The sequence below is a fragment of the Anolis carolinensis genome, chromosome 3 (genome assembly GCF_035594765.1).
Source record: "Anolis carolinensis isolate JA03-04 chromosome 3, rAnoCar3.1.pri, whole genome shotgun sequence".
In the NCBI taxonomy this organism is placed as follows: Eukaryota; Metazoa; Chordata; class Lepidosauria; order Squamata; family Dactyloidae; genus Anolis; species Anolis carolinensis.
This window is the reverse complement of record NC_085843.1, coordinates 266,984,493-266,998,482: the sequence shown is the minus strand read 5'-3', so window position 1 is coordinate 266,998,482 and position 13,990 is coordinate 266,984,493. Positions and strand designations below refer to the sequence as shown.

General features: G+C 38.8%; 1 protein-coding gene and 1 long non-coding RNA gene across 8 annotated transcripts in view; one reads left to right on the top strand and one right to left on the bottom strand.

The window, feature by feature from the left end:
* LOC134297886 (uncharacterized) overlaps positions 1-13,990 on the bottom strand; it is a 414,859-nt gene that overhangs the window by 352,990 nt on the left and 47,879 nt on the right. The window lies entirely within an intron of this gene.
* Positions 1-13,990, top strand: part of wdr49 (WD repeat domain 49) — a 191,847-nt gene that overhangs the window by 159,418 nt on the left and 18,439 nt on the right. For 2 of the 7 annotated variants that reach the window (XR_010004836.1, XR_010004835.1), the window contains exons 19-20: positions 788-957; positions 3,991-6,017. Coding sequence is in view for 5 of the 7 variants with exons in the window: in XM_062976737.1 (XP_062832807.1) it covers positions 788-933 (146 nt within the window). In the remaining 2 variants the exon portion in view is untranslated. Of the gene's footprint in view, positions 1-787; positions 958-3,990; positions 6,221-13,990 lie in introns of those variants that run through there. The other 5 variants (XM_008106071.3, XM_016992019.2, XM_062976739.1 and 2 more) reach the window with 3 other exon arrangements.

The window sequence follows — 13,990 nt, the reverse complement described above, 5'->3', positions numbered from 1 at the left end:
TTTTTATAACTTGAAAAATTTCGGGTGGGGGGGGTTGAACCCCTAAAACCACCCCCTCGCTACAGGCCTGGCTCTCAGTGATGGCTAGTGGCATCCGTATCAGTGGGAGGTAATGGTAAATCTGCCCTGGGGTCTGATCTGAACTTTGAGTGAATGGTCTAAGATATTGAATCCCACATCCTTACAAATTGTTTCAACATTTTGAATAAGAACAAATGTAATGCCCTACTGAAATAAGAGTTTACTACCATCATATGGTAGGCCGGGCTGTGGCTCAGGCTGGATAGCAAGCCAGCTGCAACAAATCACTCTGACCAAGAGGTCATGAGTTTGAGGCCAGCCCGCGCCTGTGCCTTGTCTCTGTCTCTGTTCTATGTTATGGCATTGAATGTTTGCCTTTATGTGTGCAATGTGATCCGCCCTGAGTCCCCTTTGGGGTGAGAAGGGCGGAATATAAATGCTGCAAATAAATAAATAAATAAATATGGGCACCATTGAGGTGTGGGCTGAACTCTTTCAAGCCCTTGACAATTGTTGCTGTTGAAAATCAGCCCATACTCTTTTTCAGGCTGAACAGCTTGCTCAGCAAAGTGGGATAAAATGTAGGCAAGTATAGGCTAGATAGATGATTTACCAGTAAATGGTTTTTTGTTTCTGGATTGCTTTCTTCATCTCACTAAGTTTCATATTCATCATGGTCTTTTTTTCTTTTACAAATGTGCCCAGTCATAATGAGAATTTGATGATATTCTCTTGTATTTCTTCTTCATCTTTTAAAATCCTGTAGCTCTGAAAGCCGCTTTTGATGAAAAGAACCTATTCCCCAAAGAAATTCTGGATCGGGGAAAAAAACTGCGGCAGCTCTGTGAGGAAATGTCTAACAAAGACGGGGTAACAAATGAGAGAAAGCAAAGGAAGTTGAAAAGAAAATGAAGTGGTCCTGACTTCAAAAGCAAGGTGGGTATGAAGGATACCACCTGGTGGTTTTAATATAATGAGGTAGAATTTGGCCCAGAGACCACAGAGAATCTGGCAGGGGCAGCGGAGGGATGGAGAAGAGAGCTGTCAAAATGAGAGAAGGGTCAAGAAGCTTAATCCTGGGAGGGAAGGATAAAAGGCATCTGGGAGGTTTCCATAAAAGACAGTAAAAGGACACGAATGTATTGGAAGTTCCTTGGCACAAGTCCCAACAAAATGAGTGGAAACTGCACATAGAGCAATACTTTCTTTCTCTGGGGCTTGCATAGAGACAAGTGAAGAATAAAGATTCAGACATTTAAAAGAAGAAACACTGAACCAAAAACCCCCCAATAAAAGTAGCAATGAGGTTGATGTAGAGTACATATAGATTTTCAGTAGAGTCTCGCTTATCCAACGTTCTGGATTATCCAATGCATTTTTGTAGTCAATGTTTTCAATACATCATGATATTTTGGTGCTAAATTCATAAATATAGTAATTACTACATAGCAATACTGCGTATTGAACTACTTTTTCTGTCAAACTTGTTGTATAACATGATGTTTTGGTGCTTAATTTGTAAAATCATAACCTAATTTGATGTTTAATAGGCTTTTCCTTAATCTCTCCTTATTATCCAATATATTCGCTTATCCAACGTTTTGCCGGCCCATTTACGTTGGATAAGCGAGACTCTACTGTACTTCCTATAGAGATTGTTCTTCCTACTGTTAGGAGAGCTCTATTTATTCCAAATACCTTTTTGCTCCTCCACAACCTGACTCAGAAACTGCCATTGATCCAGGCTTTGCCTAACATAAAGAAACAAGAAAAATATACTTCTTGTGTCTGGCATGTGTCTGCTCTGAAACGTATTTTCCAAGTGCAGTTATTAACTTCATTGCATCTGGAGGTCAATTATTTGTCCCAGGAACCCTTTAGAGACTATACAGTCTATTGTGGTTTTGAAAAACTGATATTTTCCGATGTTAAACAGGATAGGTTGTCAGCCATTTCAAAGGTAAACTGCTGCTCCAGGAGAGTCAATGAGCAATGTAGAAACTGGGCAGTCTCGGGAAAGCTATAAAAACAGCTTTACATGCACTTTGCCCATTTCAGTTTTGTTCAGAGCATCCCTTAAAGAACAGCAATGACAATACTAATCCAATCCAAATACTTGAAATACTTCTGTTGAAAAATTCTCAGCTATCCCAATTTGGCAGGGACAGTCTCAATTAACCTTCTGCAATATCATCTTCTGTTTCCTCCTCTCACTTACTCCCTTTTTCCTAAATTGCTGAAACTGAGTTCAAAAGGGGGGAAAACACCAATATTTCAATTATCAATAGGGAAGAGAGGAGAGTTGTTACAGCAACTTCTATTCTGGATATTTTGCTTAGCAACCTCTGCTACCTTGACCACATTAGCAATGGGAAGCATACTCAAAATATTTGAAAAATATTTGAAAAAAATGTTGTTTAAGTGAAGTCCCAAAATGCTTTGATTTTTAATTTTTTGAATACTCATACAGAAAGTCTCCAAGTTAAAAACATCCGATTTGCAAATGACTCATAGTTAAGAATAGGTGTGTGGCAACAGAAAGTGAGAGAAATCTATCCCTCAGAAGGGAAATTCACTACTGAAAGTGTTATCATGAGGAAGATTTATTGCCAACCCTTATTTCCACAATAAGCCAAATTGTTCGAAATCCAATTATCACAGGGGCAGAAAGTGAGGTGAAATATTCTGAACCAGAGCACAGATAGCAAAACAGTCACCACAGGCAGGACCGTAGCAAGGAAAAAAAATGGGGGGGGGGGGGTGAAACATTTTTTTTGGCGAATCATGAAGAGTAGTTCCATAGCGCAAAATAATTTAGAAATCAGGCTCCATCTTCAATGAACTTCAATGAACACTCATGGGGATATGGTTAACCAGTTAAAATTCATGAGTAAACCAGGATTATTAAAAATATCTGAAAATATTCAGGGGGGGGATTGAACCCCTAAGCCCCCCCCCCCTCGGCTAAAGCCCTGAATCCCTTCCCTGTGCTATCCAAAGCTAAGATAGACATAGATAAAAGGTAAAGGTTTTCCCCTGATGTTAAGTCCAGTCATGTCTGACTCTGGGGGTTGGTGCTCATCTCCATTTCTAAGCCGAAGAGCCGGCGTTGTCCGTAAACACCTCCAAGGTCATGTGGCCGGCATGACTGCTGAAGCGGTACCTATTAATCTACTCACATTTGCATGTTTTCGAACTGCTAGGTTGGCAGGAGCTGGAGCTAACAGCGAGCACTCAAGCCACTCCCGGGATTTGAACCTGGGACCTTTCGGTCTGCAAGTTCAGTAGCTCACGCTTTAAAGCACTTCGCCACCGGGGCTCCTCTAGACATTGCTAGATAGATAGATAGATAGATAGATAGATAGATAGATAGATATGGCTGGAATTACACTTTAAAATGTACCTGTTCTGACTTCCATATGAATTCAGCTTAAGAACAAATCTACAGAACCTATCTTGTTTGTAACTTGGGGATTTCCTGTATTCTAAAATAATGTTCATTATTAAAACATTTAAATATTAAAAAGCAAAAGTGTCACTATCTCAGTCACCATGTGGACAATTTAGATTTTGGAGTATTTTAGATTTTGGGATTCCATATACAAAATACTCAACCTTTGTCTAAATACAGCATAAATACAGCAGTGAAGAATTTAAACAAAATAATAATGCCAATGGTGCAATTAGATCATTTTAGACTTTGTACTTAATGGCCTCCCGTCCTTATTTCATTGATAATTCACCTTGCTTCAAAACACAGTCATGCTGCAGTCCTATTGCGATTGGCCCTGCTGCTCTTGAATACAATCCAGACTTCTGTTTCAAAGTCCTACTTTGATGGTATCATTCACAGCAATGTCAGAAATTTCTCATATTTTAGCACTCTAAAAATGTCAGAAGATCAATAGATCATAAAAGGAATATAAGATTAAACATGAAAAATTTACTCTCTTAACTCTCTATCTCCAGCCAACTCTTTCACCTTCAAGCTGAAACCCTGACCCTTTGCCATGCAACTGTTTTCCTGGCAGACTGATTCAGGTGGAGGAGAAGCCTTATTGGCTAGACGACCCTTCAACCTCTGCTCAGAACATGGACCACCACTGAGTACTTGCTATGAAATTAAAATAGATATCGAACACATGTCTTCAGATTCAGGCAATTAATATGAAGGCCAAGCCAGATCTACTTTATACTGATTTTTGTGAACCAAACATAACTCCAGTAAAGTGTGACTTACTGACAGTACACTTGCTTTATATGTCCAAGGTCCTAGGCAATTCCTAGGATCTCCAACATCTGAAAGTACACATGTTTGTCACCTTTGCTGTAGACAATATAGAGCTAGCTAAGCCAGTTACCTGCATGGATAAATTGAAGCTAGTTCCTAACACATGCAGCTCTGCCCTGCCATTGTATCATGGAGGAGATTCAGTGTGATGGATCAATCATATATTCTGGTGGCTAAAAGGCTAAAAGCTTCTGAAGCAGCTGGCATCACTTCATTAGCACCAATAACAGCAAAAATGTAAGTGTCTTTTGTGGTGATGGAAGCATTAGGCTTTCCATATCATGGCAATACACAACTCCCTTCTCACACCCCATTTGTGCACTTGCATGCATGTATGGATGTATGCAAGCATGCATGTATGCTTCCTGTCCTACTGAACATTATAGATCCCCTGATCAAATGAGCTTCCAAGAATCTTCGGGTCTTCTGGGAAATAATTTGAGAGCCCCTCCATTAAATATTAAGAAGAACCATCATTTATGTCTTCCCAATAACAACAACAACAACAACAACAACAACAACAACAACAACTTTATTTATATCCCACTCGTTCTCCCCGTAGGGACTCAAAGTGGCTCACAACAATATAAAATCACAGAATACATAATAAAACAGATAGATATTTCAAGTTAAATAAACAACCAACAACAGCCAATTACAAAAATTAATCAGATCATAGTAGACAAGAAAGGCATCATACATAAATAAGATACAAAAAAAATGTTTGTTTCTATGCATAAACAGCTAGTGTTAATGTGAGATGACAAGAGGAACGGGCAGTACTACTTTTTAGAGCTGCAGAATCTATGTTTGCATTGCAGATCAAGAGAAATGCAAATAAACATTTTAAGCTCAGTCCTGAAAATACCCTTCGAGATGGTAAATAACAGAGATGGGAGAAACCTCCCAACTTATAGATCACACCTTTTCAAATTAAAGAATGGATTGTCAAGGTGTCAAAATAGATAAGAAAACTTAAAATAATGTCTCAAGACAGAGTGTCTGCTGGAAAACACTGAAATAATGAATACATTTAGACCCTAGGGAATAGCATATTATAAGTGTCAGAATGTTAGCAGGACTTTAATACAAACAGAATATACAGACAAAAGAATAAAATGAATGTTATGATTGACTAGCAAATAAGGAATTATTCTTGAAATAAAGACATCTGGGAGTCCTAAATAAAATATTATAAGATTGCATAAGCTTGTCTTAACTTTACAACAGATAAAGAGAAAATAATTTGAATAGGTTTTCTCTTGCATTATGATTGGATTTATCCCAGTTACTACAAAAACAACAGCAGTATTTTAAATCATCATTTAAAAAAATATTATCAAACCACCTCTCTAGGTTTTCACAAAAGGAGCTGGATGGGCAGGAGCAATTCAGAAGCATTTCAGGACAAAGGGATGGGTAGTGGTTGAAAACTTTGAAACTTCAGAATTGGAAATCTGTACCTTATTAAATTGAGAGACTTAAGTGAGGTCTAAACCTTTCCATAAATAAGTCTGTTTTAACATATCTTGCAAATTTCTCTAGCTATCTCTCTTACTTTTATTACAGATGTGGGGATGTTTACTAAGGAATAGCTTTCAAAGCCATTGTTTACCTGATTTGGATGAGCATCACTTTCTAATAGGAGGCATAAGACTTATTTTTTACCAGTATACATCACAGATAGAAAACCTCTGTCTTTCAGGTATTGTTGAATTGAGCACATGCTTCCCACATTGCAATAACTTCAGTTAAGCTTTAGAAATACAATTTAGGTGACCAAAGAAAAGGTGCAGGCAAAGCTACCAAGACAACAAAAGCACAACAAATGTGTTCTTAAACAATTTCTGATCTCTCATTCTACATGGTAATGAAGTCAAAAATATTAAATAAAGAATTATTATGGGATATGTTTATGTGAGTTGTGATCTAATAGTAATATAGCTGCAGTGTAATAAGGTGTGTTTTGCAATCTATATATATAAAAGAGTGATGGCATCAGGGCAGCGGACAAAACAACAAAACTACAGGTCCCCCAACCTCAAAATTTGACAACACAACCCATCATCCACGCCTCTAGGTTGATACAACAAAAAGAAAAGAAAAATAAAGTCCTAATTACAGGGAGAGGAATAATTGTTTTTATCCAATTGCTGCCAGTTTGAAGGCTAAGCTCCACCCACTTGGTCTCCTAGCAACTCACTCAGTCCAGGGGACAGGCACAGTTAGGCCTCACTTAGGCTTCTTCCACAGATTATCAGATTTTAACTGGATTATATGGCACTGTAGACTCAAAGCCCTTCCAAACAGCTATATAACCCATTTAGAATCTTATATTATCTGCTTTGAACTGGATTATCTTGACTCCACACTGCCATATAATCTACTTCAGTGTGCATACTAAACATAAAGACATTCAATACCACCACTACCTCAACAATTTCTCACCAACACCACCAGACAACACCACAGCAACGCGTGGCCAGGCACAGCTAGTTTCTATATAGAATTGTATACAAGCTTAGTCCTTCGTCTTGCTTTGTGTGTCTGCTTTGTAGTTCTTAGACCCTAGACATTTTTTGGCTGCAGATCTCCTCTTTGGTGTTCTTGTCTGGTTGAAGTACGTCAAGGAACAAACTTCCAGTTTAGGGGTAACACAATGCTAGATATTTGTGGACTACAGTATATTTTGGGGGGTAGGGGAGGTGCAAAACTCTTATTTGGAGGAAAATGCCCACATCCCACTAACTATAATCCAGCATCAGTGAATGATTTTTTGGGGGTAAAGAGATATTAGCACCTCTTTGTCCAATGCCCCTTACAACACAACACCAATCTGAAAATACTAGGGAGACTTTTGAGTGGCATCCCAGCTATAGTTTTGCATCAGGATTAAAAGAAGAACAATCAATCTTCTTATAGGTGGTCATATAGTTCCAGCTTCTATGTATGTGTATGAATGTTGTGCAGTGAAGAAAGCTGTCAACAAGAGAATCAACACATTTGAAACATGATGCTGGAGAAGAGATCTATGGGTGTTACACAGGCAAATTAATGGATCTTAATGCAAATCAAGCCAAACTCTCACTGGAAGTGAAGATTACTAAACTAAGGTTGTCATCCTTAGGACATATTATGAGATGATGTAACACACTGGAAAGGATGGTAATTCTTAACAAACTGGAAGGGAGAAGGAAAACACGAAACTATACTACATATGTATTGATTCAGTCAAGGAAGTCTCAGTCCTGATTCTGTAAGACTTGAGCAAGACCATTGCTGACTGAGGCTTTTGGAGGCCTATTATTCATAGAGTTGTCATAACATTAAGTCAACATGATGGCAGATATCAACAACAGCAAATCCTCCTGAACTTCTGGCCAGTATGTTGGAGATCTGGGAAGGCAACAGCAGCTAATATTTATCAACTGTAAAATTGTAGCCAGATCTTGTGTGGGTGTCCTCTCCAATTGGCTTTGGTTGGTGTCAGGTTTAAGTCCTATTGCCTTCAAACTGGTGACAGATGTCCACTGGAGTCACACTAGCATAGATTTCCACTCCACAGGCTATAAAACCTTGGCTATGGACCTTTCAGTCTTGAGAAGTGTCTGATTTTAGAGGTGACATCATTCACTTCTCACAATCCTTTCAGTGTTTGCTAACGAGCATGTGGCTTGGAAATAAGTATCTTCATGGGAAAGATTATGGAATTTGTGGGCCAGATTAGGCATGTGAGCTGAAGATTTATCATGGCTTCATTGAACAGACTCAACAGTACCTGTTTCATAATCAGCCTCTGCAGGAAAGGTAAGCTGAGACACAGATTGATTGCTAGAAACAACATCAGAGATAACATGTCCAAAAATCTCTCTGAGTTTTGATACTTTGGCCTGGATTGTGGTGTCGTCTGATGATATATATATTGATCTTTCTTTGTGTCCTTTCACCTGTCTTTTGGGCTCTGCACAGATTTTCTTGGCTTCTTGACCTTTGGGTTGTATTGATTCACAGCTGCCAGCTATTAAACACATAGTTGTACAGTGCATGTGTTTCAAGTAAAACGCACACCACTATGTCTAACAGCTGGTGAAAAATATAACTGCAAGGCAATGATCTTACCCTGAGTTTCCTCCATCTTACTCGGGGCCGGGCTGTGGCGCGGGCTGTTGAGCAGCTGCAATAAATCACTCTGACCATGAGGTAATGAGTTTGAGGCCAGCCCGTGGCGGGGTGAGCACCGGTCAATTAAAAATAAAAAAAATAGCCCCTGCTCGTTGCTGACCTAGCAACCCGAAAGATAGTTGCATCTATCAAGTAGGAAATAAGGTACCACTTATAAAAGTGGGGAGGCAAGTTTAACTAATTTATGACCTGGAATGAGGAAGTGTCGTCAGAGTGGATGATGAAGCAGCTGCTCCCCCCGTGGCCAGAATTGAACATCCCCCCAGGAGAAGGTTAAATTGCCTCTGAGTCTGTCTGTCTCAGTCTCTGTTTGATGTGTTTATGGGCATTGAATGTTTGCCCTATGTGTGTATAATGCGATCCGCTCTGAGTCCACTTCGGGGTGAGAAGGGCGGAATATAAATACAGTAGAGTCTCACTTATCCAACATAAACGGGCTGGCAGAATGTTGGATAAGTGAATATGTTGGATAATAAGGAGGGATTAAGGAAAAGCCTATTAAGCATCAAATTAAATTATGATTTTACAAATTAAGCACCCAAACATCATGTTATACAACAAATTTAACAGAAAAAGTAGTTCAATACGCAGTAATGCTATGTAGTAATCACTGTATTTACATATTTAGCACCAAAATGTCACAATTTAATGAAAACATCGACTACAAAAATGCGTTGGATAATCCAGAACGTTGGATAAGCGAGTGTTGGATAAGTGAGACTCTACTGTACTGTAAATACATAAATACTCTAAGGACTACAGATGCACTCTAAATTCTGGAAAATCTATCCTAAAAACATTTTAACCACCTTGGATTAATGTTATGACATCATGCAAGTTGTAGTTTTACAAGTTCTTTAGCCTTCTTTTCCAAAGAGTCATTTTACAAGGGATTTAACGTATGACAAAAGTTAACCTCGCCAAACTACAACCTTCATTATTCCATAGCATTGAGCCATGGTAGTTAAAGTGGTATCAATAGTATTAATTCAACAGTGTAGATGCATCTTGATGTAACATCATTGAGCTAGAATAGGTTGATGGCTCTATAAGGCAGCTTCCTGTGTTCCTATTATTTCGGGGAAACTAAGGGAACCATCTTAGCACTTTACTATGTTTCTCTGATTTAATATACAGACTGATCCTGAGTTAAAAACATCTGCCTTACAAATGATTCATAGTTAAAGATGGGGATGAGACAACAGAAAGTGAGAGAAATCTACCCCTTGAAAGAGAAATTCACTCCTGAAAGAGTTATTGTGGGGGAAAGGAGTCTCCACTGAAGCTTTCTCACCAATCCTTGTTTCCACAAAAGGCCAAATTTTTCAATATCCAATTATCACAGGGACAGAAAGTAAGCTGAAATCTTCTGAACAGGGGCATAGACCACAAGGGTATTAACCCCTCCATGTGCTGGCTGGAGTTACACTTTAAAATCTACCTGTTCCGACTTACATACAAATTCAGCTTAAGAACAACCCTACAGAATCTATCTTGTTCATAACTTAAGGGCTGCCTGTACTACAATGATTGGGTGCACATCTAGGCTTGTAAGGTGAATGCAAAAGAGAGATTTTTGAAAATTTGTCTCATGCATCTTCTGCAGTTGCTGGTAAGACTGTGGCTGACTGCTATATTTCAGCATATACTCAGTAGCAAATCCAGATTTGCTGCTCAGTAATATGCCAAATGGCTTTCCAGACTGAAGAGACTGCACCTTCAATCCTCTCCTCATTTCAGAACTGCTTAACGGGTGATAAGGCTAATATCTAGTTCATTGCTCTTTTAAATTACTCAACCTGGGGATTGTAAGAACTTGTTTCACCACCTGCATACAGTGAACTTGATTAATGATATGAAATAAAGTCCTCTTTTCTGTCCCTTGAAAATAAATGAATGCATTACAGGAAAATTATACATATATAAAACACTACCCCAAATGCAATTTTCATGTGCTTTTGAGAAAGCCCAGGGAATCTGATGCATTTTGCAGGTGACAACAATGTCAAGACTAATTCTGCACAAGCAATTGGCTTTTATGTGATTCCTCCCAAGCTACTTTATGTATGTAATCACAATATATTTAGATCTAGTCAGGTGTTAAACACTGCCTCTAATTTTTAAGCCGTCATATAAATGCCAGATTTCTATATCTCCCCTTTTCTATGATCTGTGTGAAACATTACCCTCTAAGTATTAAAACAGAGATGATAAGCAAGTCATAAGCATTAGACAAATGCAGCAACCATTTTTGACAATTAGATAAATAGTATTAAGTAGTAGTAAAAGGAAAAGAATCAAGGCAACCTATGTACCAAAGTTATATAACTTAGAACAGTTACAAAAAGCACTTTAAAACATAAAAATGCTATTATTTAAATATAATGAAGCAATACACAGAATTACAACCCTTTAATACAGATCCATTAAAAGATAAAAATGAGGAAAATGCACCAGAAAGCAGCTTTCCATTTAAAGCCTTCACAGTCAACTCCTAAAAAGCCTTTCAGAACAGTAGAATAATAAACGCAGCCTGACACTGCTTTAACTGCCATGGCTCAATGCTAACGGAATCATAAGAGAGTTAGTTTTACAAAGTCTTTAGACTTCTCTGCCATCTTTGTGCTGGTGCCTCACCAAAAAACAGCTCCCATGATTCCATAGCATCATTCCTAGTGGTGTAAAACTCCATTAACTCTACAGTGTAGATGCACCCTGATAGAAGGGCTTCTCCTGAAGTTTTTAATCACAAGGAGGTTTATATAGGGGCATGCAGTCCTTCAGATAGCCTAAATCTGAACTATATAGGGATTTACTAAGGACACAATAGGTATAAAGTCCCGTGAAGCATTTGAATCACAAGATTTTGTTTTGTTGTTGAAAGTGAGACTGGAGGTTGAAAATGTCACCATCATGTAAGACATTATTGCACATGGTTTGTAATGAGACTTACTGTGATGTCTCAGGGACCTTTGGCCCATGACCCCGCAGCCATCATAGATCAAACTGAAGAGGATTTGGGCTTTTTCCCATCTCAGCAAGATTCTGTTCCATTCCAGATGTCCCCTGTTGACATTTTTGTGCCAGAGCCAATTAGGGACGCCCTTGAAACAGAGCCTGGTTCCCTGGAAAGTTTGGTGTTTGATAGGAAGGCTTTTCTCAAAACACATCGCTCCCATAAGCAGTTTCTAAGGCGAAGAGCGATATTAGCGGAGAGAGACAATTGTGATTAAACCGTTTCCCTTGGGAAGTTTTGGGGAGGCAGGCATCTGGTATGATGTTTGAAACAGCTTCATTCTCTGGGAAGATTTGGGGAGTTAAACACCTGTTGGGGGTAGCTCTTGAACTTCCATAAAAGTTCTGCACTGAGCTTTCCCTATTGCGGTGTCAACAGGACTATTCATAGAAGAACATCGACTCTTGTTCCTGAGCTTCGAAGCGGCCCTCCGGTACGCTTACTCACGAGTAGACCGGGAGTTGCGTTCCACTCCTTGTCAAGTTTGTACTGTGTTTCAGATCCCCCATGAAATACTTTGCCTAGCCTTGAATCCTTGTTCTGGACTTTACTTCAAGAATCTCCCTGTGAAACCTTGCTCTTTCCCCACTCAAACTTCCAAAGAGTTTGAGTTTGTTTCAGTTATTTGGATTATAAACTTTGGACTCTAATACTGGACATATAACTTCATTATATTGGACTAATTTTGATCTTCTCTAAAAGATCAACTGCTGGACTATATACTCTGCTCATTTTTGTTTAGAACCTTTATTGCTTTAATAAAGATATTAGATTGTTTATTGGTCTCCGTGTTGGTTTCCAGTGTTCGCGCTGCTTAGGGGTGTTACACTTACAGCCTCCCCAACCATGAACGGAAGTGCTTGCCATCATATAATGTCATCCTATATTCACTGCAAACCAGTGTTCAACTCATTGCAAACCAGCAACACAGAATGTTATGAAGGAAGGGTCTGTAGGCTCTCAAAAAAGGCTTGCATGTCTTCCAATGGGTGTGTGGGAGGGGGAACATTCAAAGACATAGCTGTATTAGTCTGGAATATCAATATGTTGCATTTGAAGAAGCAGACTTAGACTGTATTCATGCAGAATTATAGCAGTTTGATCTCATTTTAACTGCTATAGCTCTATCCTATAGAATCCTGAGATTTTTAATTTGTTGTGGCATCAGAGCTCTCTGACAGAGAAGGATAAATATCTATCTTACAAAGCTACAGATATCACAATTCCATAGCATTGAGCTATGGCAGATAAAGTGGTGTCAAACTGCTGTAATTCTACCATATGGATACAGCCTTTGTCTATAAAGGTTTATACTACCAACTTCACTCTCTCAGTTGGTCTACAATAGTGGTCCTCAACCTGTGGATCCCCAGATGTTTTGGTCTTTAACTCCCAGAAATCCTAACAGCTGGCAAACTGGCTGGGATTTCTGGGAGTTGAAGGTAAAAACATCTGGGGACCCACAGGTTGAGAACCACTGCTTTACAAGATACCTTCATATACTGATACCCTCTGGTGTTTCATAGGTCTAAGCCAGAACACATATGGACAAAAAGTGTTAAAGAGGAAGAATATAAAAGCTAGGAAAGACCATAGCAGTTTGCTTTTGTCTCAGTCTCCTGGGAAAAGCAAGATTCTGCCACCTTCTCTTCCCCCATTAATTGAGTGCAAATTACTTTTATACTTTGAACTCAGTTTGCAGCAAAGATTTTCAGAGCACTTCAGACTCATATGGTTCATTTTTTAAAAAAGTTATTCCACTTTTCAAAAGTAACTAAATGTGGTGCTTTTTGAGATTTTCCTGCTTCTTGCAGGGGGTTGGACTGGATGGCCCGTGAGGTCTCTTCCAACTCTACGATTCTATGATTCTATGATTTTTAATTGCTAATATTTGTAACTAATTAGTTTTGAAAATTAACTTTCCAAATCTCTTTAAAATGGTTTATGTGAAAAAGTACTGAAAATGAAAGCAATATAGAAACTGATTGCTGTGTAGAAACAGGTTATTTCTTTGTGGTTGTTTCCATTTGCTAGCCATTGGTTGGAGGGAAGCATTTTCCTGCTTCTTGGCAGGGGTTTGGACTGGATGGCCCGTGAGGTCTCTTCCAACTCTTTGATTCTATGATTCAATGAGAGGCTGGATGGCCATCTATCAGGGGTGCTTTGGTTGTGTTTCCCTTGTGATATGGACTGGATGACCCTTGTGGTCTCTTCCAACTGTATGATTCTAAGGTGTCAGTGATTTGTCTGATTATCTTTCTATCTGCCTTGTCTCACTTATCTCATCTTCATCCCTTCAGTGAAAAAGGCAGCTTACAGGATATGTAATACTTCATGTGTACAATCCAAATTTAAGAGATGGTATATAAGAAAATGGATTGGCAGGGAGGGAGAGGAAAGGAAAGGAAAAACACATTCCTTATTTATAATGACTATAATAATAATACATTGCTAATTATCTGTAGCATATGGATTGAAGC